Here is a 26,408-nt window from a genome sequence, read left to right as displayed (position 1 = left end):
GGGAGGGTAGTAAGGGTCCGGATCTCCACGGGGAGGTCATTCCAAAGGGCTGGAGCTGCAACAGAGAAGGCTCTCCCCCCGGGAGTCGCCAGCTGACATTGGCTGGCAGATGGAATCCGGAGGAGGCCTAACCTGTGAGATCTAATCGGTCTATGGGAGGTAATCGGCAGGAGGCGGTCTCTCAGGTACCCAGATCCGATGCCATGTAGGGCTTTATAGGTGACGACCAGCACCTTGAAGCAGATCCGGAAACTAATGGGTAGCCAGTGCAGCTCACGGAGGATAGGTGTGACGTGGGTGTACCTGGGTGCACCCACAATCGCTTGCGCGGCTGCGTTCTGGACTAACTGAAGTCTTCGAACACTCTTCAAGGGCAGCCCCATGTAGAGCGCGTTACAGTAATCCAGTCTTTTGTTTTAGTATATTTTATTTTCATTTTCATACACTCACATGTATACCCCATGCAGTATTAAACAGTAATTGCATCAATTCCTCTTGTCGACAATGCCCCAGAAAATAAAAGCCTAATATACCTCTTCCGTTCTCCATGCACCTCTTTATTCCACCACCCTCCAACTTTCTATCTTCCCTCCATCATCCCCCTCTACCCTACTTCCCCTCGCCCTCTACCACTTCTCTCTCCAGATCCGCTCCCCCCCTTCCCTTTCACCTTCCCCCCACCCTCTCTCCCATCCCTCTCTACCCATCTTTCTTCTTTCCTACTCCTCCTCCCCTCGGTGTATTTCCACTATGTTAATGTATTTGGCTTATCCTATTTTTAAAGAGAAAAATTAGAGAAAAACAGTATACATGTGAAGTCACATTGCATTGAGATCTAACACATCGTGTCTAGCCTAATGTACATCCCTCCCTCCCTCCCTCCTCCTCCCCCCTCCCCCCTCCTCCTTCCCCCCCCCCGACTTCCTAGAACCCGTACACGGTATAGATTTTTAACAAACACAGTCTAAAATCTATTGAGAAAAAAGAAATAAAGAAATTAATAACATCTCCACCTTGATCTTAGCTTCTTCTTGCTAAGCTAACTTTAAACAATTTAAATCATTCCTGATCTTAAGCATAGGCTAACTGGAATTTCTTGGTCCTGTATTTATTTTGTATATAGTCAATCCATTTTTTCCAGTCTCGTTTATATCTCTCATTTGAGTGATCTTTAAGATATGCCGATATTTTAGCCATCTCGGCTAAATTTGTAACTTTCAATGTCCATTCTTGAGTTGTCTTCCTTCTTCCAGTATTGCACCACCAACAGTCTTGCTGCCGTTATTAGATGCAGAATCAAGTTAGTCTCTACCACTGTAAAGTCAGTACTTATACCTAGTAAAAATAACTGAGGAGTAAACTTTATCCTTCTTTTAAAGATATTTTGCATAATCCACCATATTTTTATCCAAAATGCCTTAACCTTTTGGCAAGTCCACCATATATGAAAATATGTAGCGTCGAGAGAACCACATCTCCAACATTTAGGCTGTAAATTCGGATACATAGAAGCCAGCTTTTTAGGATCTAAATGCCATCTATAGAACATCTTATAAAAATTTTCTCTCAGGTTTTGAGCTTGTGTAAATTTCACATTTCTTACCCAGATTCTTTCCCATGTATCCAACATTATTGGTTCTTCAATATTTTGAGCCCACTTTATCATACAATCTTTAACTAATTCTGTTTCCGAATCCATCTGTATTAATACATTATATATCCTCTTTATATGCATTAAGCTTTGATCTCTTATTTGTTTAAACAGATTATCCTCAATTTGGATGAAACCAATTTTTTGATCTATTTTCCACCTGGCCTGTAATTGCCCATACTGGAACCATGTTTGAACTACCTTCTCCTCTTTTAATACCTCTAAAGATTTTAGTTGTAGTACCCCCCTTTCCAAAATAAGAAGCTGTCTGTAGGTAATTCTATCCTGTTTTTGTACTATATTCATATTTTCAATTGCGTGTCTAGGAATTGCCCACATGAGTATCTTGTCATTTAATTTATATTGGTATTTAAATACAGTAATCCAGTCTTGAGGTCACAAGGGCGTGAGTGACTGTCTGAAGGGCCTCCCGATCCAGGAAGGGTTGCAGTTGGTGCACCAGGCAAACCTGGGCAAAGGTCCCCCTGGTCACAGCTGACAAATGGTGTTCTAAAGTCAGCTGGGGATCCAGGAGGACTCCCAAATTGCGCACCCTCTCTGAGGGGCGTATAATTTCACCCCCCAGACTGAGAGATGGAATACTTGGCCAATCTTTGGGAGGGAACATCAGAAGCCACTCGGTCTTGTCTGGATTGAGTGCCAACTTGTTTACTCCCATCCAGACCCTAACAGCCTCCAGGCACTGGCACATCACTTCTATTGCTTCACTGAGTTGGCACGGGGCGGACAGATACAACTGCGTATCATCCGCATTTTGGTGGTACTTAATCCCGTGCCGGCATATGATCTCACCCAGCGGCTTCATGTAGATGTTAAATAGGAGGGGGAACAGGACCGAACACTGTGTCACCCCATAATTGAGGGGCCTTGGGGTCAACCTCTGCCCTCCGACCAACACCGACTGCGACCTGTCCAAGAGGTAGGAGGAGAACCACCGAAGGACGGTGCCTCCCACTCCCACCTCTCGTAGCCGTCGCAGAAGGATACCATGGTCGATGGTATCGAAGGCCACTGAGAGGTCAAGGAGCACAAGGATAAAGGGGTGACCCCTATCCCTGGCTTGCCAGAGATCATCGATCAGCATGACCAAAGCAGTTTCCGTGGTGTAACCAGGCCTGAAACCCGACTGAAAGGGATCCAGGTAATCGGTTTCATCCAAGGACCGTCGGAGTTGAGAGGCCACCACTTTCTCAACAACCTTCCCAACAAAGGGCAGGTTGGAGACTGGACGATAGTTGCTCAAAATGGCTGGGTCCAGAGACGGTTTCTTCAGGAGGGGTCTCACCACCATGTCCTTTAGGAGGAGTGGGAAAATTCCCTCCCGGAGAGGGGTGTTAACTATCGTCCGGTTCCAGCCGCGTGTCACCTCCCTGCTGGTCGAGACCAGCCAGGTGTGGCATGGGTCCAGTATACAAGTGGAGGCACTCACTGCTCCCATGGCCTTGTCCACTTCATCAGGAGAAACAAGTTGAAACTCAATCCATAAAGTATGCTCAAGACCTTCCCCCGGTACCGCGGCTGGTACCATGCAATTGGAGTCCAGCTCTGTCCGAATCCGAGCGACTTTATTCGCTAAATACTGAACAAATTCCTCAGCTCTACCTTGTAAAGGGTCGTCCGCATCCCTCCCTTTCAAGAGGGAGCGGGTTATTCTAAACAAGGCGGCTGGGCGCGATTCAGCGGATGCAATAAGGGTGGCAAAATACGAACATTTCACCGCCCATATTGCCACGAGATAGGCTCTGATAAAGGCTCTCATCAGTGCTCGGTCTGACTCAGATTACTAGCCCTCCAGCGGTGCTCTAGGCGTCTCCTTTGGTGCTTCATCTCACGGAGTTCCTCAGTAAACCAAGGGGCCCTCCTGGATCCGCTGCCTCAGAGAGGTCGCAAAGGCGCAATCCGGTTTAGAGCCCCCGCCGCCACTGTATTCCAGGCAGCGACTAAGGACTCCACCGGATTGTGGACGAGAGTGTCAGGTATTTCTCCAAGCGCCGTCTGAAATCCCATAGAGTCCATCAGGTGCCTGGGGCAGAACCACCTAATCGGTTCCCCCTTCCTACAGTGGGGGATTGGTTTCCGAAAGTCAAGGCTCAGTAGGAAGTGATCAGACCATGACAAGGGCAAGGTCTTAATGCCCTTCAACTCTAGATCACTTCTCCACTGCTCCGAGAGGAATACGAGGTCAATCGTGTGACCCACTGAATGAGTCAAACCCCGAATTACTTGGGTCAAGTCCATGGCTGTCATGGAAGCCATGAACTCCTGCGTCCCGTCAGAGCGTTCACCAAGTGTAAGCAGGTTGAAATCCCCCAGAACCATAAGCCTGGGGAACTCCACCGCCAACTCGGCTACTGACTTGAGGAGCAAGCGGAGGGCTGTTGCAACGCTGTTGGGAGGTAGGTATGTTAGCAACAAACCCACTTGACCACCAAGGTCCAACTTCATCAACAGGGACTCACACCCGACAAGCTCCAGAGCAGGGATCCTACGAGGAACTAAAGACCTTCGGGCAATGACAGCCACTCCCCCACCCCTTTCTCTGGGGTCGCGGCTGATGAAGCACCTGAAATCCTTCTGGGCACATTTCAGTGAGGGGGACTCCTCCCTCCGGGCCCAGCCAGGTTTCAGTAATACGTGCCAGGTCTGCCCCCTTGTCTAAAATTAGGTCCCGGACAAGGGGAGCTTTGTGAACCACAGACCTGGCATTTAGCAACAACAGCCTGAGACCAGGGCCCTGACAGTTTTTGCCATCTGGCCCTGGAGTGGAACTAGCAGGGCCGGAAGGAGGGATCTCTGTGATGTAGCGAACCCTCCTTCCCCAGTAATGGCTAGCCCTGAAGTTTCCATTGTACCTGCCTCTCCCCATAGTGACCGTAATGCTCCGGCCCACCCCCGCACCCGTAGACCCCATATCCCCTCCCACAGCCTCCGCTCCATCCGGCAGGCGATTTTTGTCACTCATTCTGGGACGGGAGGTAGGCCTGGGCCCCCTAACACTTCTGCAATAGCTCTCAGTGGAGGAGGCACCAGGCTGTACTCTCAGTCCTCACATACATACACAGCCACTCATCCATGCATTCCTCACGTATGTTAATTAAACACAAAAAATACAACAATATGAGATTAAAAAGGTGGGTACAAACATCAGCCAGGCACACCATTTACACTACATTTCTAAAATGTGCGGAGCACTGCGCAAGTACGGTTAAGATAGTCAATGGTGCGGAAGGAGGAGGGAGAGCTGCTCCGCCCCTCTCCCTTCCTCAGGTCCTGAAAAGCACCCAAAGTCCAGGTCCAAAAGAAAGCCGTGTTGGGTGGGCGATTGTAAAATAGAGGGCAGATGGAGTGATGTCCCTGATAGTTAGAATAATATTCTTGGGGTAGCGGTGGGCAGCCGTAGTCGCAACAAAAGGAGCAGGGGCGTAGCTCTGGAAGTCCGAGAGTCCAAGTTCGTAAACAAAGTAAACATAGAGAGCCAGATGGTAAAGGTGGTAAAAGAAGGAAGGAGGCTCCGTAATCGCAGAAGGTGGGGGAGGGTTGCAGTGCAAAGAGGCTCTGATCGAGTAGAGCCAGGGGGGGTGGGGGGATGGTCGCAAAGACACCAAGAAAAAATCCGCCGCCCCCTTCCGTCCAAGGCTACCATCCAGCGCCGCGTGAATAGGCCACCCCAATCCCCAATGCTGATAATAGACTGGTGCAAATCCACAGGGTCCTTCCAGTCTCGTAAAAGTAAATAGAAACCCAGAACAAGACCGGCAGGGTCGCCGCAAGCCGTTGAAGTGATATGGGGGGGCGCCTGGGGGGGCCTAACGGCGACAACGAAGCCTGCCGATCGATCCCCTTTGGCGCCATCCGGGCCAGCTACCCCCTCCCTGGCATGATAGTCCCCTGTACAGTACAGTCCAGAGTGGCTCTGCTGTGTCTCCCGACCAGGAAATAGAGTTGGAAGGCACCGGCCTCGTTAACACTGCCGGAAGTGGCGTCGCCAGCATGAAACTGCCATCTTCGCTGCTCGGCCAAAGAAACGAGCGAAAACACTGCATAGGCTGGGAGCCAGCCGAGAACGGCGACTCCCCAGCTGATCGCCTGCCCGAGTCCCCTGGGTCATACTCTACCATTAGGGCTCCTTTCTGGAAGACTCGTAGCTGAAACTGGTGGTGTTTTCAGCATTCCTTCTGCCTGTCTCGCCGGAGCGAGAAGCGACCGACCATTCCGCAGCTCGCACATGCGCAGAGAGGTGCTGGAAAAGGGAGGAAGTTTTTTCTTACTGCATTCTTGTGTTCTGTGATGCAGCCATTTATTCTCCTGTTCTTTTGTCCTATGTATGTTGCAGGGCAGATTTTGCATGGTATTTCTTAGACTCCTTAGTTTTCTAGCTGGATTTTGTCTTTGGGGTTTCTTAAGATGTTGGCTATTTTTTGGTCAGTGTTGAAGGCTGTCTTGATATTGTGTTTGTAGAGAATTTTGCTGATTTTATCTGTAGTGCCTTTGATGTAAGGGAGAGGGTGATGCCGTTGTCCTGTTCTGTGTCTTGGTTTTGGGGGGAAGTCTCCCTTTGGATTAGGTTGGTAATTGTTTTTCTTTGGAATCTGTTGCAGATTAATACATTTGTGAGAGTGTGTAATTCAGTTTTCAGGTGGTCTTTGTCAGCTAGACGTTTGGTTCTGGAGATGAAGGTCTTGGCTTACAGACCTAAAGACCCATAAAGAGATACATTATATACTTACATTGAATTAGAAGAAAGGAGGGAAAACTCTCTATTCTAATACATGGAATTCGTTGAATAAATTTCTGTCATTTCTGCACAATAAACAAGGAATAACAAATAGTGAAATTAACAAGACCAAGAAAACAGGTAATGAGTTTGCTATCTATTTTTAATGAAGTAAAAAGTCTACTTTTATTTTTCATTTTTAATTAACCTTTATTTATTTTTATTTATGTGGACTAATGGACTGTAATTTAAATAAAATATAATTTTTGAAATAAATAATATATATTATAACATACAATATGTTTTATAATTGTTCCCATCCATTCTCAGGGCTTGAGTATTTGAAATTATTTAATGAACCCATGCTTTTTCTTTAAGGCAATTAGCAGGCCAAAGTCTCCTTTTAATTAAGCATTTAATAACCTATATTCAGGCAGCCGTGCAGTGTTAACAATTGTATAAATATGGTTTACTGTTGTGTTCTTCTGAGATTTTGTTTCCTAGCAAGAAAAATAAATTCAAATATAATCTCAAGATTTTTTCGTTATAGGATTTCCCATGCAATTATTGGGAAATGATATTAATAGATAAAATACAGGTAGAAAAAAACTATGTGGACATAGGATGCAGTGAAAAGGGTTGGAGTTTCCCATGACCACTGTGGCTTATGGGTTGGTGATTTACTGGATTCAAACCAAGGAAGTTAACATTGGATCCATTCAGATATATTTCAATATTTTCTAGGCACCATAGATGGAATGTTTAAGTATAAGGATAGATTGAATGTTTAAATATGAAGTCTCAGAGGTGATAAATAATGATGCTGATGCAACGTTTTCATGCTGAATAAGAAAGCCCCAATGCTCTTTTTCTTTCTTTTCGCCATGTCTGGCTTTGTAGCAATGGTTAAAGTAAATGGTCATTAGGTATTGAAAAATATCAATCTCTAGTTAGTCCTTACCTGTAGAAGAAGATTTTCCCCTTTTTTCTCCACATCACAGCCAATAAAGTGCAAAGCAATAAAATAATCAAGGTGATGGGTATTATTATCCAGGTTGTATTCAGAGTAGTCTTTTCTGATTTAAACGTGGAAGTTTTAACATGTTCAAGTATCTTACATTCAGAGACTGTATACAATTAAGAAAAGAAAATGGAGTTAATTTTCCACCTGGACAATTAAAAGGTACTATCTTCTTGAAGTTATGTTAAATTCCATGGACATGTCCATATCATTTTCTTGGCTACTGCACAGAAATGTTTCTTCCAATTAGTCTAATTATGGATTTCCTTGGTGGTTTTAAATCCAAGTATGAACTTTGATCCTGCTTAGCTTTTTGGATACAACCAAGTTAAAATGTATGCTGTTATCTAGCAAAGCATATGGTGCTTATCAAAGATACAACATAGAAAAAAGCCATTTGCTTCCCAAAAGTGTCTACAAATCCCTGCTTTGCCATTAAACTAAAACCATTGTTCCCATTTTGTTGAAAGAATCTCTTCTCACAGGTCTGTCAATAAAAGTGCATCCTATTAGTTTTTGTCAATCATTCAACCAAATGGAGTTTCTTTTATACAGAAAACTAAATGATAACCTGGCGTTGCCCAGGTTTTTATAGACGATGAAACATTTGTCTGACAGGAAGCCATTGAGAGGCCTTTCTTCCCCCTACTCCCATGCCCAACATCCCTGCCCTCTCCCTTCTCTCTCTCATGCACTCTTCTTTCCCACTCTGTCTATGATCTTGGCACTTTGTAGGCCTACTGTGTGAGGGGAGGCTCAGGCCTTAAAGGCCCACTGTTTGAGGGAGCACAGTCAATCAAAGGCTCTCTGTACTGGCCTAATCAGGCTCCCTTTGCTTTGTAGAGCTACTGTGGAAGAGAAGCCTAGGTCTGAGTTGGGGTGAAGGATGATCCTGGGAACACAGGGAGAAGCTGTTTCCTGCAAGAATGGGTTGTTGCAGTCAGGTGGGAGTGGGCAATCTGCTTAGACCATGGCATGATCAATCAAAAGCCTCTGTACTGGCTTAATCAGGCTTCCTTTCCCCTCCCATGAGGGGTATCCCATGTGTATACACATACACACACACACACACACACACGTACGTACGTACGTACGTACATACATACATACAAATATGGGAGGGAGCATACTACTTCCCTTTTGCCTTTCTGCTCCACCCTAGGAGCCTTCCAGGCAGGAAACCATTTTTGTGTTGCATTTGTGCTGATAAATAAATAAAGGGAGATTAGTATAGATCTATTTCAAGCTATTTAGCTCTCATCCGCTAGCCATACCGTTACTGGGATTTGAACCTTGGCTGTTTTTTACATGTTAGGCAGTTGTATTAGCCACTAAGCTACAACACTTACTTATTTCCTTAATTCAGCTGATAAGGGAGAGCTTGTGGCTTAGTGGCTAATACAACTGCCTAACATGTAAAAACAGCCCAGGTTCAAATCCCAGTAAGGGTATGGCTAGCTGATGAGAGCTAAATACCTTGAAATAGATCTATACTAGTCCCCCTTTATTTATCAGCATAAATTCAACACACGCACACATACACATATAAAAACATGAAAAAAATACATGAAAATATATTGTGCTAACTGTTCTTTTAATTACCTATGTTTCTTGATTGGTAGTGATGGTTGTTGACAATTTGAAGTATAGACGTGACAATGAAAAAATGAAACATACCTGGTTTTCTGTTAGGAACTCTTGTGTGGTTGAAAATACAGCAATATTCCATTTCAGAGGGAGCAGATTCCAGTTGAAGGGTATTGCTCAGGTTGAATGACCCATCCTCATTTTTCACAGACTGAGATGCTGACTTATGGGTCAGATTAGTTCCAGGTTTAGAAACCCAATAGAGCTTCTCCTCTGGGTAACCTCCAGATGCTGTACAAATAAGATTGCCCTCCTGTTCCATTATTTGAGGAGTCGTATATGGTGCTGCAAAATATAACAATGCACTAATCAGAACAGAACTACATCACTCATAGACTTTAAAGGAATACCAGTTCATTCAAGATCTACAGTTTTTCCAGTTATATTTGTGTTACTCCCACCTCTTGTCTCTCTTCAGTAACTTACAGATCCAAGCCAGTTATCATTAAGGTCTAATTATTTTCATTGCATTATTAAAAAATAGAATAATGTGACTGCTATGGACACCCACGGGATAGTCTCAGAAACATCATAATTGGCAGACCAAAAGGATATAATTGATGGGAGGGATTTAAAATTAGCTTTTTGCAGGTAATATTATATTCTATTTTGCTGCAATAATATTCTAGACTTTAAAAGAGCAATGATTCCTTCCTTCCTTGCTTGCTTCTTTCCTTCCTTCCTTCCTTCCTTCTAAGCCTTCCAACTAATTACTCTCTCAAGGGGGAGTAATTGTAGAGAAAATAGGAGGAGGAAGCGATATTAGGTATGTTCTCTACCTTGAGTTATTTATAAAAAAAATAAAGGCAGGGTAAAAACAAACAAACAAACATCATTCTGGATTGTACATTTTTTTAAAAAATGTACCAGAACTCAGTTTCCTAGCATCTAGCCTGATGATTTAATCACTAGACCAAATAGTCATTTCCATAATAATATTTTGAAGGTATATTTCAAAGAATCCATGTTTATGACATTCTGTTTGTTCCATATTTCTAAATGCTTGCTTAGTGAATAGGCAGATTGGAGCTTCCTAGAAGCATCTGACTGATATTTCTGGAAACAATAGTGAAGGTCTAGATGGGCATATTTTGTTAACCTGATTTTTGTTCCTGTGACAAAATAAGGTCTAACATACCAATATAATTTTCATTTTGTCTGCTCCTAATCATATATCTGCTAAAATAAAAACAGAAATGCAGAACCAAATTTGGGAATAAGAAAAGCTGTAAAGGAATTTTGAAAAATAAAATCACACAGTCCTAAGGAAAACATAAACTAAAATTACCCCATGTTGATTTTGTTTAGTATATGATAGGTAAGAGATAAACTCTGGCAAGACTTGGAGATTCTGTTATTCTACCATCTATAACAGTGTTGGTGAACCTTTTTGGCACTGAGTGTTGAAACAGGAGTGCATGCACGTACACACGTGCCAGAAATCGGCCGCCTGGTCTTCTGGTTTCTGGCGTGCATGCACATACAAAGAACAGCCAGACAGTACGTATGCATGCCAGAAACTGGAAGACCAGACAGTCAGTGTGCATGCATGCACCGAAAACTGGAAGATCATCTTCCCAGCACACACATGGGCATCGGCTGTCTGCTCTTCCGGTTTCTGGCACTCCTGCGCACATGAAAACCACTGCACCAGAAGAGCAACACAAGTGATGGCTCACTTGCTCAGAGAAATGGCTGTGTGTGCCACTTCCGGCACATGTGCCATACGGACCTATAACAACAAAAAGCACTACAGAACCCTTGCCACACTTGTTTCTTCACTTTGCCCCTTCCAAATTTCTTTCTGCCTCACTAAGCAAAATCAAGGCAGGATTATTTTGAGTTTTTTTCTCACCCTTTCATCCCGCTATAATCTTTTCTCCAAGTTCATTTTTAATGGCTTATTCACTCATCTTCCTTCCCAAAGGCAGATTTACATAACGTCAGGAGGAAAACGCCTTTTACCTTGGATTGCAAGGTAGCACACAAGTATGTAAGGGCTGGAGTGTATGTCAGGATGGGCATTTAGTCATTGGTTTCATCCCTCCCCTCCCCCTGCGCAGATGCTTATGATGAAAGCCAATATTAATAGTGAAATTTTATGAATGGCAGCTGCTATAGCAACTGATTTTGACCAATAGACATTCAAATCTAGCTTCTTGAAGTTCAATGATCATAGGCTCAGACTTACCAAACACTTCTAGAAATATATTCTGGTTATTCATACAGTTTGCACCTATATGACCTAATTTATAGTTTCCTTCATGTGATATCTTTATTTGGTTAATACTCAGAGAAGCCATATTGTTGTGAAATTCCAGTGTTGTTTCACCATCAGTCAAGGTACTATTATGTTGATAGATGACACCTTTGGCAGAACGGCAGTCTCCCTTGAGGGGGCAGAATCTCATTATCATATATACAATGGGTACATTACTCTTGCATATAATCACAGTTCTTTTTCCAAGTTCTGCAATGTTGTGTTTTGAACATGATAAACAATCATCCCCTGGAAAAAAAAAAGCAGAAGATGCATACAATTGCACTGCACGTTTTTCATATACCAAACCTAAATTATTAGGAATTAAGAACACTATTTCTACAGCCAGAAGACATATATGGATAGAAAAGGTTCAGTGCTTAATAGTTCAGGCTAATAGGAAAACTCTCCTAAAGTTTGGCACAATAGCTGCTATTCCGTGCAGTCACCTATGTTTTGTCTGAAGCATGGGTAAACTGAATTCATAACAGCCATTAACTGGATTTTTAAAAATGGCAATTAAAAATAATATATGATTAGCTGAATAACTATAGGCTCTTTCCACATTATGCTAAGCCACAGTGCCTGGATTCACACAAACTCTAAGCCACAATCAAAAATGCTTATTGTGAGTTATGAAGTCAGCCATTATTTAGTGATTAGTGCAATGTGCTCTATGCAGGCTGCCCTGGAAGATCTTCCAGAAACTACAACTGGTCCAGAATGTGGTGGTGTGTGCAATTATAGGGATTTCATCACAGATGTGTGAGCTGCACTGGCTTCCAGTTTCACCTCAGGTGCAATTCAAGGGGATGGTTATGACCTTTAAAGCCTTAAATGGATCTGAGTTACTGAACCTCTTCCAACAAAGGAGAAAGAGGAAAAAATCCCTAATGCCAATAGAAGAAATTTCATTTGGCCAAATAAAACTTTTTTTAACTGACATTTGTAGTTTTTACTTTGCATTTTATGTACTTGCACCTGACCTTCTTAATGTCTTGATAGGCATCAGTTCATTCTTAAACTCAAGGTCCTATCCTTAAAATGTACATATATTCCTGTAAATTGGATTTAAGGAGGTATTTCTTTGTCATCTCCAATGATATACTGGTTGTTTTTGTAAGCAGGAAAAATTGAACAATAACTATAATACATTCCTGAATATATAACAATGAACAAGAATATCTAGTTTTTCAGCTACCTGTTAAGTAATATTTATCCTTTTTAAAGCTTTATAAAAATCATATAAGCAAACAAACACATAAAAATAGATGGTCTGTATCCTATAACTGAATTGCTTTTATTGATTTGACTTACATTAAATTTGTAATAATTTCCAAAAATCATAAGTTTGGCATTTGGTCCTTAGCATAAATTTTCAGTATATTCTTTCTCCCTGCCTGGCTAGTGTACAGTTTATTAGTATTTTATTATTCGACACAGCCAACCTGCATTAATAGAAACACACCTTTTCAATTCTCTAAAAATACAGCAGCTGTAACTTTAATGTTAGAAATGGAAGTTACTCTTTTTCCTTCTCCAATAAAAGGCAAAGCAAAATAAGAGTGAAGGAAATGCAGTTGAAGGAATCTCACCTATGTCCTTTAAAAACAGTATAAAAATATTGTAGCTATAAAATAAACTGAGATAATAGAAAAAATTACCTGCTTGAATATCACTTAAAACATTCAACAGGAACAGGTATGGTAACATTCGGAAAGACGCCATATTAACACCAGTTGTTTCTGCTTAGAATCTCAGTGGAAGGCATTTCAGAAATAGCAATCAATGCTTTTCCTGTTGAGAAATGAGGACATTAAGTATTCCTTCTACATCTTGCTCAATTAGAATAATCTGTGAATAAAATTATTGTGAAATAAACCTTTACCCTGTATTCTGAATTAAAGCCTTTCTTTAAAAAAAAGTCACACAAAATTTTGTAAAAGAAAAAAAAATCTCATCCTCCTTTTAAAAAATGATAATTTGAGAGCCAGTTTGATCTAATGGTGAAGGCACCAGGGACTAGAAACCAGGAGAATGTGATTTTTAGTACCACCTTAGCCATGAAAGCTGGCTCAGTTTTTGTTTTTTTTGCTCACCCTTTTATGTTCGGCTCTGGTGACAAGCTTTTCTGTCAGTTCTAATTACAAGCTGTGAGTCAACATTTGGTTAATGGGGGGAAAAAAGCAGGCTATGCAGTTGCAGGTAAATTCTAGGATATGGCTGTCAAACTCATAGTTTTCCTCCCCAAAATCTAGGTGCGTTTTATACTTTGGAACGTCTTATACTCTGAAAAATACGGTAGTTTTAGAAATTTTTTGAATGTTTTGATGTATTTCTTTTCAGCTTTTATTATTAACATAACCACCACACGTGATAGAATTTTCCATCTCTGTTATGGCATTTCCCACATTTGTTGTTATGTGCCTTGTCTGTCCTGGCAATCATTGATGGAGTTATGCACCATCTGTAAAATATTTATACCAAATTTCTCTTAAATTATAGGTCAGAGTAACTTTTATAGATTTTTTTTCTGTAACTCTTCCTGTTGGGCCACTGTGATGGTTTCTTTGAACTTTAATATCAATTTATACTACAGCACTTTTGATTTGTTCTGTGTCCATGCTGTATTTCAGCAGTAATTTGTAAATACATCCTAATATTTTAGGAAATATTAAAAAGGCAGAATATTATATTTCTCCTAAAAGAGAAATAGAAGTGTAAGGGAGACAGAAACTCAGAGCTTCAGCTCCCTGCTATTTGGTGATATTTGGTGCCCATTGAGAAGGACTGGGCTAGCCTATCTACAAAACAAAAGATCTTCAGCTCCAGGGTGATGGGTTAAGACATGGCCCTCCCAGACATAATAGGAGCAGGGCTCACTGCATTGCAAAATCACCTGGGGACATTACATCATTCTCCAGGCTTCAACCAAAGTTGATTCAGACAAATATGACCCCACGTGGCCTCATGGGATTATGACTATAGCCAATAGAATACATTTCTTGCACAAGAACAGGAAGCTCAAGGGCACGGCCCAAGTGAGGGTATAAATAACCCTCACTCTGCACTCCATGTGGTCAGCTGTGCAGGACCACAAATGGTCCTGTCCATCAATAAACCATCTTTTCAATCAGCCTCCATGTTTTCAATGTCTTTCTCCCCACTTGGAACTGAACCAGATAGATAATTTTTCCAACACAGGAAATATTACTGTACATGCAGTAAGATGAGGACTTTTCTGCAGAATTTGCACTTAAAATTACTGTGCTTGTTTCCCAGGGGCATGTGTTATCACCTTTTAATTAAAATATACATGTTCAGTCTCTATTAAAATTAGATAATTGCAGTAATTAGTATTGTAGCATATTTTTCCCACTAACACGATTACTGCATGTATGTAGCCAAGTTTGTTGCATGATTAAGGGTATTTTTACAACTAAATTGGTGTACACGCAGCAATTTATTACCAGAATTAAACCGAAGTGAAAGTATTGTAGCAACCTCTCAAAACTCTTCTAACTTTACCTTTCCAGTCTGCCCTTAGCAAATAATTGTCCCTTTTTTCCTCCCCTCTCCCTCAGCTGCTTTTCACTCAGAAAGATAAGGGAAAGATAAGAAGATAAGGAAGTTGGTTGGTTTTCGTGTGCACCTAAAATCATTCTTTGTTCTTTTTTGGATTCTGACAGACATTCTTCCATAACTGAAATTGTGTAATGCACCCCCTTCGGAGTCTTATGCCCATTTTTGCCCTGTGTGGCGCTTCCCCAAATCTCTGATTGTCTGTCTGCAGGCAACAATGACTCTTTGTCCCCTTCCACTTTGGGTGTTGGGTGAAGCACATCCCTTTGTCTATTGGTCACTTCTCTTGTCCCAAGAAGCCTCTGGATGACATCTCCAACTTTTTCCTTCCTCTGGAGGCAGGAAACAACATCTGCACACTCCAGTGGACCAGGACACTGAAGCAATCTCTCTCTCTAGCCATTGATTTCCCATATGTCTCTCCTAAGGCCTTATGCCTCAGAGGGCAAAGACTCAAATGTCACATGCCTGTCCATTCCATTTTCTCCCCATCCCTCTCTCTCCCTTTTACTTTACAAGCAGCAGCAATTGAGGAAGTGAGGATTTCTCCCCCTGGACTTTAAACTCCAATGCTCATATATTATGTCTGGCCAATTAGAAGGCTTCCTCCATCTGTCTCACAACAATCCTAGCTAACAACTAAAGCAACTTGTACTTGAAGGCCTAGTGCAAAATCACGTAAATATGAGTTAGCAGTGTGCTGCAGCTGTCAAAAAAGCCAACAGAGTCCTAGGCTGCATTAATAAAGGACAGAATCAAGATCATGTGAAGTGTTAATACTACTTTATAATGCCTTGGTAATTCTACACGTGGAATATTGCATCCAATTTTGGTTGCCATGATATTAAAAAGATGTTGAGACTTTAGGAAGAGTGCAGAGAAGAGTAACAAAGATGATTAGGGGACTGGAGTCTAAAACATATGAAGAACGTTGGGGCAGGAATTGGGTATGTCTAATTTAATGAAATGTGTTCCAATATCTAAGGGACTGCCAGAAAGAAGAGGGGGACTCAAGCTATTCTCCAAAGCACCTGAAGGCAAGACAAGATACAATGGATGGAAATCAATCAAGGAGAGAACCAACCTACAACTGTAAGAAGTTTCTTGACAAAACAATTAATCAGTGAAACAACTTGCCTCCAGAAATTGTGGGTGTTCCAACACTGGAGGTTTTTAAGAAGAGACTGGACAACCATTCTGAAATAGTATAGGGTTTCCTGCATGAGCAGGGGCTTGGACTAGAAGACCTCCAAGATCCCTTCCAATTCTGTTATTTTGTTAAGGCCATATCTAAACTTCTCATTTTCCCCCTTTTTCTCTGCCAACTCATATCAGGTCAAAAGTATCCAATCTGGCCACAAAACCCACATGCCACAGATTTCATTTGATATTTCACTATGCCTAAATTGACCCCTGTCAACTAGTCAGAGTCAAAAATAGGGAGATAGTTTATTCATTGTGTGGAGCATAGTGATTGAATGACTGTGTTGTAAACAGGAGGAATACAGCATCCTCCTGTAAAGGTACACCTACTGTATCTCATGTTCACAATTTCAGCAGTTCCAAGAAGGTTCCACACCCATTTGCACTCTGCAGGTGATCCTGAGGACACAGATAAACCTCCAAATGGCCTCAACAACTCTTTAAAAGAGTGCTAATGATCAGATGATTAAAAGAAACATAAAACCTTCCACTGTCCATCAATCAGAACTGAAGAAGCTTCTTGTATGAGAAGTGAAATGTTTTGAAGGAAAATAAAAAAGCACCTTTGGGACAAACTTCCTCCTTTTAACATTCCATAAGGGGTATTTATTTATTTATTTATCATATAGCATCTACAGTGCAATCACTGAGACACAAATAAATTGTCAGCAAATATATTTGTATATTTATGTGTTGTGGCCCGGCAGGAGCCATTGGAGCTGCCACCAAACTCCGACAGTGAGGGGCCCTATGAGTTGGCCCTGGAGGATGTGGAGGATCCTGGACAGGGTTCCAACTCCAAGCAGGGCGCAGAGAGACTGGTTGGCCACCAGGTGGCGCCTGAGCCTTGGATCAGTGGGGAGGAGAGAAGAGAGAGTGATCCAGAAAGCACCTGTGAGTTGTTCTGGGATGCACGCTGTCGAAGGGCTACTCGGCGTCAAAAACAACTACTTAATTACAGGAGGTAATTACGCTCAGCTGGTGGTCATTAAGCTCCTCTCCCAGACTATAAAAGAGACTGCTTGTGCCATGCTTCTTGCAGAAGTCAATGTTTGACTAAAGAGAAACAAACTTGGCAGGCTGGATTGCTGCCAGAGTTTGTTTGCATTGCTGCCAAGGTTTGTCGGACTTGCTGCCAAAGTCCTTATCTGTTTGTTTATTTGGCTTTCAGCCACCGAGAGTCTGGTCTTGTTATTAAAAGACATTCCATTTTACGCTTGTCTCGGCTTTCGTTACTGGATGGAGGAGGGGGACAGAACATTTATGTATGCATGATATGTGGACAATACAATGTGATAATATAAGGGTCCACAAGAGCTGAGGATCTTTTAAAAACATATAAAGATCTTTTTATTTGACGTGTGTGTGTGTGTGTGTGTGTGTGTGTGTGTGTGTGTGTGTGTGTTGGGGCTGTTTATATCACCTTGCTGACAGTTTCTAGTTTACCATCTGTTTTAGTAAATATGGTTATAGCTGCACTCTAACATATTATAAGCTATTGCCCCAGATAATTGCCGTACTGGGTTTAATTGTAATTATTTGTTTGACTAGTTTCAAGTGCAGCTTTTGTCTGGGTAGAATTTGGCAATTGTGCTTTCCTGAATTGTAGCATATCTGGATAAAGGCATATTATGACTGATCACACAATCAACTAGATATCTCCTCCATTGCCTCCTGCATACTTGCCACCTTCCTGTCATGCATCTGCCAATGGCCCAATAAAAGAAAAACATATTTTGAAGGAGGAGCCAATGTCGTGATGATACAACATGCGGGCTTGACACTCTGAGACCGCCGGTGATACTTTTGCCGCTGGACAGTCCATTTGGACCTAAACTGTCCTGCAGAGATGGTGATCAGGAAGACGAAGCCTTGCTGGCCTCAGGGACACCACAAAGTCCCTGGTTGACCCAAGGGAAGCTCTTCAAGCCGGCGGTAAAAAGGCAGCCCTAAACTGATGGAGTTGGGATGGCTCCGGAAGGAAGGAAGTGAAAAGAGAAAGTGAGTCCATCTGGTGGGGTATTTTTTCTATTTTGAGAAAGACTGCCCAAAGAAACTTTTTTTAAGCCAAATTAAATCCTTAAGCAAAAGAATTAAGTGGGAAAATTAACCTATATTGGATTGCTTTTGAAAGCTTTTTTTCCCTTTGTAACTATACTTTGTGGATTGAAGTGCTCGCAACATTTTTTTGTTTCTCCTTTTAAAGTGAATGGATTAATTTTTCTTCTTCTGTTTTTTGTTACTTTATTTTTTGACTTTTGGATTAAAACCTTCCTTTTTATTTTAACAATTCTTCCTATTACTTGTTATTAAATTTCATTTAAGAACTTTGTTTCCTATAAGCCAGAGATAAATATTAGAAAGTGAAAGGTAGCAACACTGTCACTCACAGGTCAGAGGCTGGTGTTTTTGAAACAATGTATTTCTTCTCTTTTCCTCTTTGATCTTACTGACTTTGTAGCTGAAGAGTTTGCAATTTGTTTACAGAAACTGATAAAGAGCTAAGGGCACAAATTGTTTTTGCAGGTGCTCTTTGTGAACTATTTTGGCAGGGGAGAGAAAGGGAAAAAACAGAACCCTTCTCCTTTGAAGAGCATAAAAGAACTTGTGTTTAAATCAATTTAAAATAAAAATAATAAAAGAGGCCTGGAAGGCTAGAGTGGCACTGGTTATTAGTTTTTCTTTTTCCTCCTTCTTTTTTGGAAACATGGATCAATACTCAGATGAGGAAACCTTAAAATTCCAAAATATCTTTGCTGGAATTCAAAAGCTACTGGAAGGATATGGGAGAATTGAGAAGAAGTTGGAAAAACTAGTGTTCCTCACAGCAAAAGATGAAGGGGTTGGAGCCCCAAAAATTAAAGGGGAGAATGAAGACATAGAAGATAAAGATAAGACAATAGATGATTTTATTAATGGAGCAAATGTGGATGAAAGTGGAAAGAAGGGAATATGGAAAAGGGAATTTGATGAACTCGAGCTCTATCTCAGATTCCAAAATACAGAAGAAAAAAGGAAAATGATGATGGATTTAAGAAGAGAAATTTTTTCAGAAGCACGATTGACAACCAAAGACAAGCTAATTTTAATAGCAGATGGAGGGCAACAAGATTACCTGAGAGATCCTTCAAGCAACAAAGTGCGGAGAGATGTCTATAAAAACCTTATTAAGGAGATAAAAAGAAGACTGACACCACAATTGGCAAGAGAGATAAGACTGCTTTGTTACTGGAAAGATACAGATTGACAATGAAAGTTGATAATAAAAAATTAGTTAATTTTGGTGATCAATAAGTAGGAGTTTAGTAATTTTTAGATTGTTTTAAATTGTTATTAAATGTTTATCTGTTAACAAATAATTAATTATAATAACAATAATGAAATGATAATGGATACAGTTTAATGTATATATACGTTTTTGGGGTTTGACAAGAGGAGGTTGGATATAAATAGTAAATGATTTTTAGCCAACTATAATAACAACAAGGAAATGTCAATGGATATATATATATATATATATATATATATATATATATATATATATATATATATATATATATATATATATATATATATATATATATATATATATATATATATATATATATATATATATATATATATATATATATATATATATATATATATATATATATATATATATATATATATATATATATATATATACACACACTTAAAGTCACAACCCCTGGTATGCCCAAGTATGGGAGGAAGGTCACACTTCCACTCTCTGTCATTAGGCTCGTCACAAGAGACCATCCAGACAGAAACCCAATATTTTTTACTGTTGCCTTTTTTTGTTACATTTGTTATATTTATGCTGATAAATAAAGGGAGACTATATATATATATATATATATATATATATATATATATATATGTATGTATGTATGTATGTATGTATGTATGTATGTATGTATGTATGTATGTATGTATTCATTCTGGGTTTGGCAAAAGAAACTTGGATACAAACTCTAAACAGTGAGTTGGAAAAAAAGGGGGGGAAATGTTTAGAAACTTTATTAATTGACTTTTACTTAGAACATGTCATAAAGGTGTAATGTTATTGGAGGATTTTTGAAATAGCTAATGAATGTCGTTATGTGGTTGTGTCTTTAAGTATGAATTATTTGAGGTAAAAGCACGTTCAAATAATTGTAGTCAAATGAGAATTGTGGTACATTGATAGTAAGATATACAAAGATTTTTGATTTAAAGTGTATAATCTAATATGAACTATAAGTAATGACTGTGGAAGAAATGCATGAAAGTTATCTATAACCAATCAGCACACTTTCTACAAGAGGTAATGAAGGATGATTCTTTTTGTGTGTTTTTGTTTAATGAAAATAAAAAAAAACTTTTCAAAAAAAAAAGAAAAACATATTTTAAAATATTTTTTATATATTTGGCTCAGAAGGGGAAAAGGCAAAGGGAGGGAGGAAAGAGGAAGGTTGGTTTTCTATATCAATATATATATATCAATATATCAATATATCAATATATCAATATATCAATATATATATATGTATGTATGTATGTATGTATGTATGTATGTATGTATGTATGTGTATATATATATATATGTATATATATATATATATATATATATATATATATATATATATATATATATATATATATATATATATATATATATATATATATATATATATATATATATATATATTTTAAATGTGCATAGAGGGCAGTAACCAGTGATCAGATGATAAAGGGCATTTCTAATTGGCATGAAGGACTTTGCCCACAGTGAAATGATATGAAGAAGATGAACAATAAGTAATAATTAGCAAACATCTTCTCTCCTTTGGATCTCAGCCTGTTATTGTGAAACACATGCAAAGAGATTTTATATCATTATTACTAGTGAAAGTTAGGTTAGGTTAGGTTAGGTTAGGTTAGGTTAAGTTTATTTATAGGCCGCCCTTTTCCCTGAGGGGACTCAGGGCGGCTTACAACTTATATAGGAAGGGGAAACATACAATGACATATAGGACAATACATAATTAAAAGAGTAAAGCAACATTCATTCAACATTCGGGCGGGGATGGATTATAATCTTTAACCCCAGGCCTGACGGGATAGCCAGGTCTTGAGGGCTGTGCGGAAGGTCTGGAGGGTGGTGAGGGTACGAATCTCCACGGGGAGATCGTTCCAAAGGGTCGGAGCTGCTACTGAAAAGGCTCTCCTCCGCGTAGTTGCCAGTCGACACTGACTGGCAGATGGAACTCGGAGGAGGCCCAATCTATGCGATCTAATGGGTCGTGAGGAGGTAATTGGCAGGAGGCGGTCTCTCAAGTGATGTGTTACAGTCCATTCTCAAACAATTCACTGCATGATTTTGGTTTCCCCAACTGATTTCCCTCTGTCTTAGCCCAATCTACCTCACAAGACCACTGTTGTGGGAATAAAATGGAAACTTCTTGGAAATAGAAGATATAAATCTAAACAATTAATCCAAGCTGTTCTCAGGCATGGACATGAGCAACAATTGCAAAAGTTTCTTTAGTTTAGACTTTGGCATCTACTTAAGGAAGTTGTTTTAAAAAATGTTTTAAGACTGAAGCAATAGTGAGAACTGCTGTGCCACTTCTGGGAAAGTGCAACTCAATAAAACAATAGTTCTAAGTTACTTCATGTAAACATCCAAATCCTATCTAGCAATCTGGCATCACCAGTAATCTTTCTCCCCATATATTTGAAGGAGGAAAAGTGATGTTTTACCACTCTTTCCCCCCTCCCAAATGTACCATAATTATCGGATACTCACCTATGCACATACAGACATGGACCCATGACTTCTGTATGAATGTTTAACGAGCACACACTAATAACAAATAAAACCAATTTTGAATCTGCAAAAAGAAAAAAGAAAAAGAAACCATTCAAGCTATATCAAGAGATTCCACCTTAATTACCTGATTATGAAATAGTGGTTGGAAATTCCTCTGATAGATTCCCAGATTCTCTATTTATCTGTAGTGCGAGCATTAAGGACACCTTACTGAAAAACTGTATTTCTAATGGTTGGATGCAGTCATGGGGAGCTGTATAAAATGACAAGTTGGTGGTACAGTACATTACTATTGTGCCCCTGCCCCTGTGTATTTGCATGCAATGTATATCTGCATTTTGCTTTTTTCACACACATTCACGAGCACCATGGATGACTTGATCTTAATCTTCAAAACTACAATAACTTCCTTATGCAGCTGTATATGTTTCCTGACAGGTCATATTGTTGTTTTAGAACATAGAATCATAAGCCTGGAAGAGACTTCTAGTCCAACACTCCACCACCCCACTCAAAGCAGGAGTCTTACACCATCCCAGTCAAAAAGTTGTCCAGTCTATTTTTGAAAACCTCTAGTAATCTTCAGAAAAGGAAGAATGAGACAAATAGCAATGGAAGCATTCACTCACACATATGCACATATGTAGTCTTGCTGCAAATTACAGCTTGACAATCTATATTTGAATCAAATGATCAAAAATCAAAAGCAATTGACAAGGAAATGGGAAGATATTCAGTTCAGTCTCCCTGTCCAGTCATTTGCTCCTATAATTATTTTTTTCCTTTCAATTATCTTCTTTCACACCTGTTGGGATATACTCCTATAATTCACAACCAGTAAGGGAATAAAAGACACAGACTACATCTGGAACTACAGATACATTCATATTGTATGTTTTTTGCAAATGCAGAACATTCAGCCACATACTCAAATACCTGCACAGTGAAAGCCTTTTGTTCTTTAAAAAATAGTGCCAGTAAAGATTTCACTGCACGCATTTAATAGAGCAGAAAGATAGAGCAAGCAACAAGGCATCAACAGTTCCTAAAATACTTGCACAAAGTTGGATTCTTTAGTAACAGAAAGTTCTATCTACCTGATAAGCCACACTCCAGTTTCTTGGTAGTACAGTTTTAACAGATTCCACTATTATTGTCAAAGAGTCTATATCTATGAAGTCGTGTAGGAATGAAATGAAGTGTTGTCTACAATTACTTTTGTTTTCAGTTTGGGTAAGCACAATTGGACCAATTGGATTGAAGTGCAAAACCAGTCAGACAAGTTTTAAAATGACGTGGTGTATTTACAACTCTAAAATATGGACTATGCTTTGTGTTGGGAAATCCCTGCCACCTGATCCTTGAATTATGGTCATTATGCTACAAGTGATAAGGGAAGAATTATCTTAAGTACAAGTGGAGCCAGGAGCATGCCTTTAGATCAGGGATCCCCAATCCCTGGGCCATGGCCCAGTACTAGGCTGCAATCCATTCAGAAATGGGCCACACAAGTAGCAGACAAGCACGTGCACACAGCTCCATTTGTGCACGCATGAAGCTCCACTTGTGTGAGTGGCAGGCATGGCCACTGCTTGCACAAATGGAGCGTCACACGTATGTGCGAGTATCTGTCGATTGCACAAATAGAACTGTGCATCCAAGCACATGCACCTCCCCCTCACACAGACCCATTTCCTCTCCTCACACCTGCTGAGCCACAAAGGTGCTTTAGATTTGTATTTTTGTATTTGTATTTTATTGGTCTTGTATGCCGCCCACTCCCGAAGGACTCCGGGCGGCTTACAATAAACAAAGGAAGGGGATAAATAGACAAATAGACAAACAACAATTTAAAATACACAACATTCATAGTTACAGTGGGGCTGGTTATTTCAACAGCCCCCCAGCCTGCCAGAGCAGCCAGATCTTAGTGGCTTTGCGGAAGGCCGGGAGAGTAGTAAGGATCCGGATCTCCACGGGGAGCTCGTTCCAGAGGGCTGGAGCTGCAACAGAGAAGGCTCTCCCCCAGGAGTCGCCACCCAACATTGGATGGCAGATGGGATCCGGAGGAGGCCTAGTCTGTGCGATCTGATCAGTCTATGGGAGGTAATTGGCAGGAGGCGGTCTCTCAGGTACCCAGGTACGATGCCATGTAGGGCTTTATAAGTAACGACTAGCACCTTGAAGCAAGTCCGGAGACTAATGGGTAGCCAGTGCAGCTCGCGGAGGATAGGTGTAACGTGGGTGTACCTGGGTGCACCCACGATCGCTTGCGTGGCTGCATTCTGGACTAGCTGAAGTCTTCGAAAACTTTTCAAGGGCAGCCCCATGTAGAGCACGTTACAGTAATCCAGTCTTGAGGTCACAAGGCCGTGATCTGAAGGGCCTCCCGATCCAGGTAGGGTCGCAATTGGTGCACCAGGCGAACCTGGGCAAATGTCCCCCTGGTCACAGCCGACAAATGGTGTTCTAAAGTCAGCTGGGGATCCAAGAGGATTCCCAAATTGCGAACCCTCTCTGAGGGACTTATAATTTCACCCCCCAGCCTGAGAGATGGAATACTTGGCCAATCTTTGGGAGGGAACATCAGTAGCCACTCGGTCTTGTCTGGATTGAGTGCCAACTTGTTTACTCCCATCCAGACCCTAACAGCCTCAGGCACTGGCACATCACTTCTACTGCTTCACTGAGTTGGCACGGGGCGGACAGATACAACTGCGTATCGTCCGCATATTGGTGGTACTTAATCCCGTGCCGGCGTATGATCTCACCCAGCGGCTTCATGTAGATGTTAAATAGGGGGAGGGGACAGGACCGAACCCTGCGGCACCCCATAATTGAGGGGCCTAGGGGTTGACCTCTGCCCTCCGACCAACACCGACTGCGACCTGTCCAAGAGGTAGGAGGGGAACCATAGAAGGACGGTGCCTCCCACGCCCACCTCTCGCAACCGTTGCAGAAGGATACCATGGTCGATGGTATCGAAGGCCGCTGAGAGGTCAAGGAGCACAAGGATAAAGGGGTGACCCCTATCCCTGGCTTGCCAGAGATCATCGATCAGCATGACCAAAGCAGTTTCCGTGGTGTAACCAGGCCTGAAACCCGACTGAAAGGGATCCAGATAATCGGTTTCATCCAAGGACCGTCGGAGTTGAGAGGCCACCTCTTTCTCAACAACCTTCCCAACAAAGGGCAGGTTTGAGACCAGACGATAGTTGCTCAAAATGGCTGGGTCCAGAGATGGTTTCTTCAGGAGGGGTCTCACCACCACATCTTTTAGGAGGAGTGGAAAAATTTCCTCCCGGAGAGAGCTGTTAACTATCATCCGGATCCAGCTGCGTGTCACCTCCCTGCTGGTCGAGACCAGCCAGGAGGGGCACGGGTCCAGTATACAGGTGGAGGCACTCACCGCTCCCATGGCCTTGTCCACTTCCTCAGGAGAGACAAGTTGAAACTCAATCCATGAAATATGCTTAAGACCTTCCCCCGGTACCTTGGCTGGTACCGTGCAATTGGAGTCCAGCTCTGTCCGAATCCGAGCGACTTTATCCATTAAATACTGAACAAATTCCTCAGCTCTACATTGTAAAGGGTCATCCGCATCCCTCCCTTTCAAGAGGGAGCGGGTTATTCTAAACAAGGCGGCTGGGCGCGATTCAGCAGATGCAATAAGGGCGGCAAAATGCGAACATTTCGCCGCCCGTATTGCCACGAGATAGGCTCTGATAAAGGCTCTCATCAGTGCTCGGTCTGACTCAGATTTACTGGCCCTCCAGTGGCACTCTAGGTGTCTCTTTTGGCGCTTCATCTCCCGGAGTTCCTCGGTGAACCAAGGGGCCCTCCTGGATCCGCTGCCTCGGAGAGGTCGCAAAGGCACAATCCGGTTTAGAGCCCCCGCCGCCGCTGTATTCCAGGCAGCGACTAAGGACTCCACCAGATTGTGGATGAGAGTGTCAGGTATTTCTCCAAACGCCGTCTGAAATCCCGTAGGGTCCATCAGGTGCCTAGGGCGGAACCATCTAATCGGTTCCCCCTCCCTACAGTGGGGGATTGGTTTCCGAAAGTCAAGCCTCAGTAGGAAGTGATCAGACCCTGAGAAGGGCAAGGTCTTAATGCCCTTCAACTCTAGATCACATCTCCACTGCTCTGAGAGGAATACGAGGTCAAGCGTGTGACCCGCTGAATGAGTCAAACCCCGAATTACTTGGGTCAAGTCCATGGCTGTCATGGAAGCCATGAACTCCTGCACCCCATCAGAGTGTTCACCAAGTGTAGACAGGTTGAAATCCATAAGCCTGGGGAACTCTACCGCCAACTCGGCTACTGACTCGAGGAGCGAGGGGAGGGCTGTTGCAACGCTGTTGGGAGGTAGGTACGTTAGCAACAAACCCACTTGACCTCCAAGGTCCAACTTCATCAGCAGGGACTCACACCCGACAAGCTCCGGAGCAGGGATCCTACGAGGAACTAAAG

General features: G+C 41.6%; 2 protein-coding genes across 4 annotated transcripts; both read right to left on the bottom strand.

Moving 5' to 3' along the window:
- Positions 1-1,083: 1,083 nt before the first annotated feature.
- On the bottom strand, positions 1,084-23,122 carry LOC148048145 (uncharacterized). Of its 3 annotated transcripts, none has more exons than XM_087709848.1 (7): positions 23,033-23,122; positions 21,912-21,996; positions 12,979-13,111; positions 11,246-11,563; positions 9,085-9,339; positions 7,348-7,513; positions 1,084-6,364 (listed from the first exon to the last, which is right to left on the bottom strand). In XM_087709848.1, exons 3-7 carry the CDS (start codon positions 13,040-13,042, stop codon positions 6,319-6,321), a joined length of 849 nt encoding a protein of 282 aa, XP_087565974.1. In that variant the 5' UTR covers positions 13,043-13,111; positions 21,912-21,996; positions 23,033-23,122; the 3' UTR covers positions 1,084-6,318. The 3 variants fall into 3 exon arrangements, with proteins under 3 accessions (XP_087565974.1, XP_087565975.1, XP_087565976.1); XM_087709849.1 differs by lacking the exon at positions 21,912-21,996 and adding an exon at positions 22,060-22,188 and having other exon boundaries at positions 23,033-23,113; XM_087709850.1 differs by lacking the exon at positions 21,912-21,996 and having other exon boundaries at positions 23,033-23,107.
- Positions 22,721-25,932, bottom strand: LOC148048144 (uncharacterized). The gene is made up of 2 exons (XM_087708249.1): positions 25,003-25,932; positions 22,721-22,756 (listed from the first exon to the last, which is right to left on the bottom strand). Exons 1-2 carry the CDS (start codon positions 25,930-25,932, stop codon positions 22,721-22,723), a joined length of 966 nt encoding a protein of 321 aa, XP_087564375.1.
- Positions 25,933-26,408: the final 476 nt, after the last annotated feature.

Source organism: Thamnophis sirtalis, unplaced genomic scaffold, assembly GCF_051295495.1.
Source record: "Thamnophis sirtalis isolate CommonGarterSnake01/CBP01778 unplaced genomic scaffold, rThaSir2_p1.2 scaffold_3, whole genome shotgun sequence".
NCBI lineage: Eukaryota > Metazoa > Chordata > Lepidosauria > Squamata > Natricidae > Thamnophis > Thamnophis sirtalis.
The sequence above is the reverse complement of the archived record's forward strand: the minus strand, read 5'-3'. Positions and strand labels throughout refer to the sequence as shown.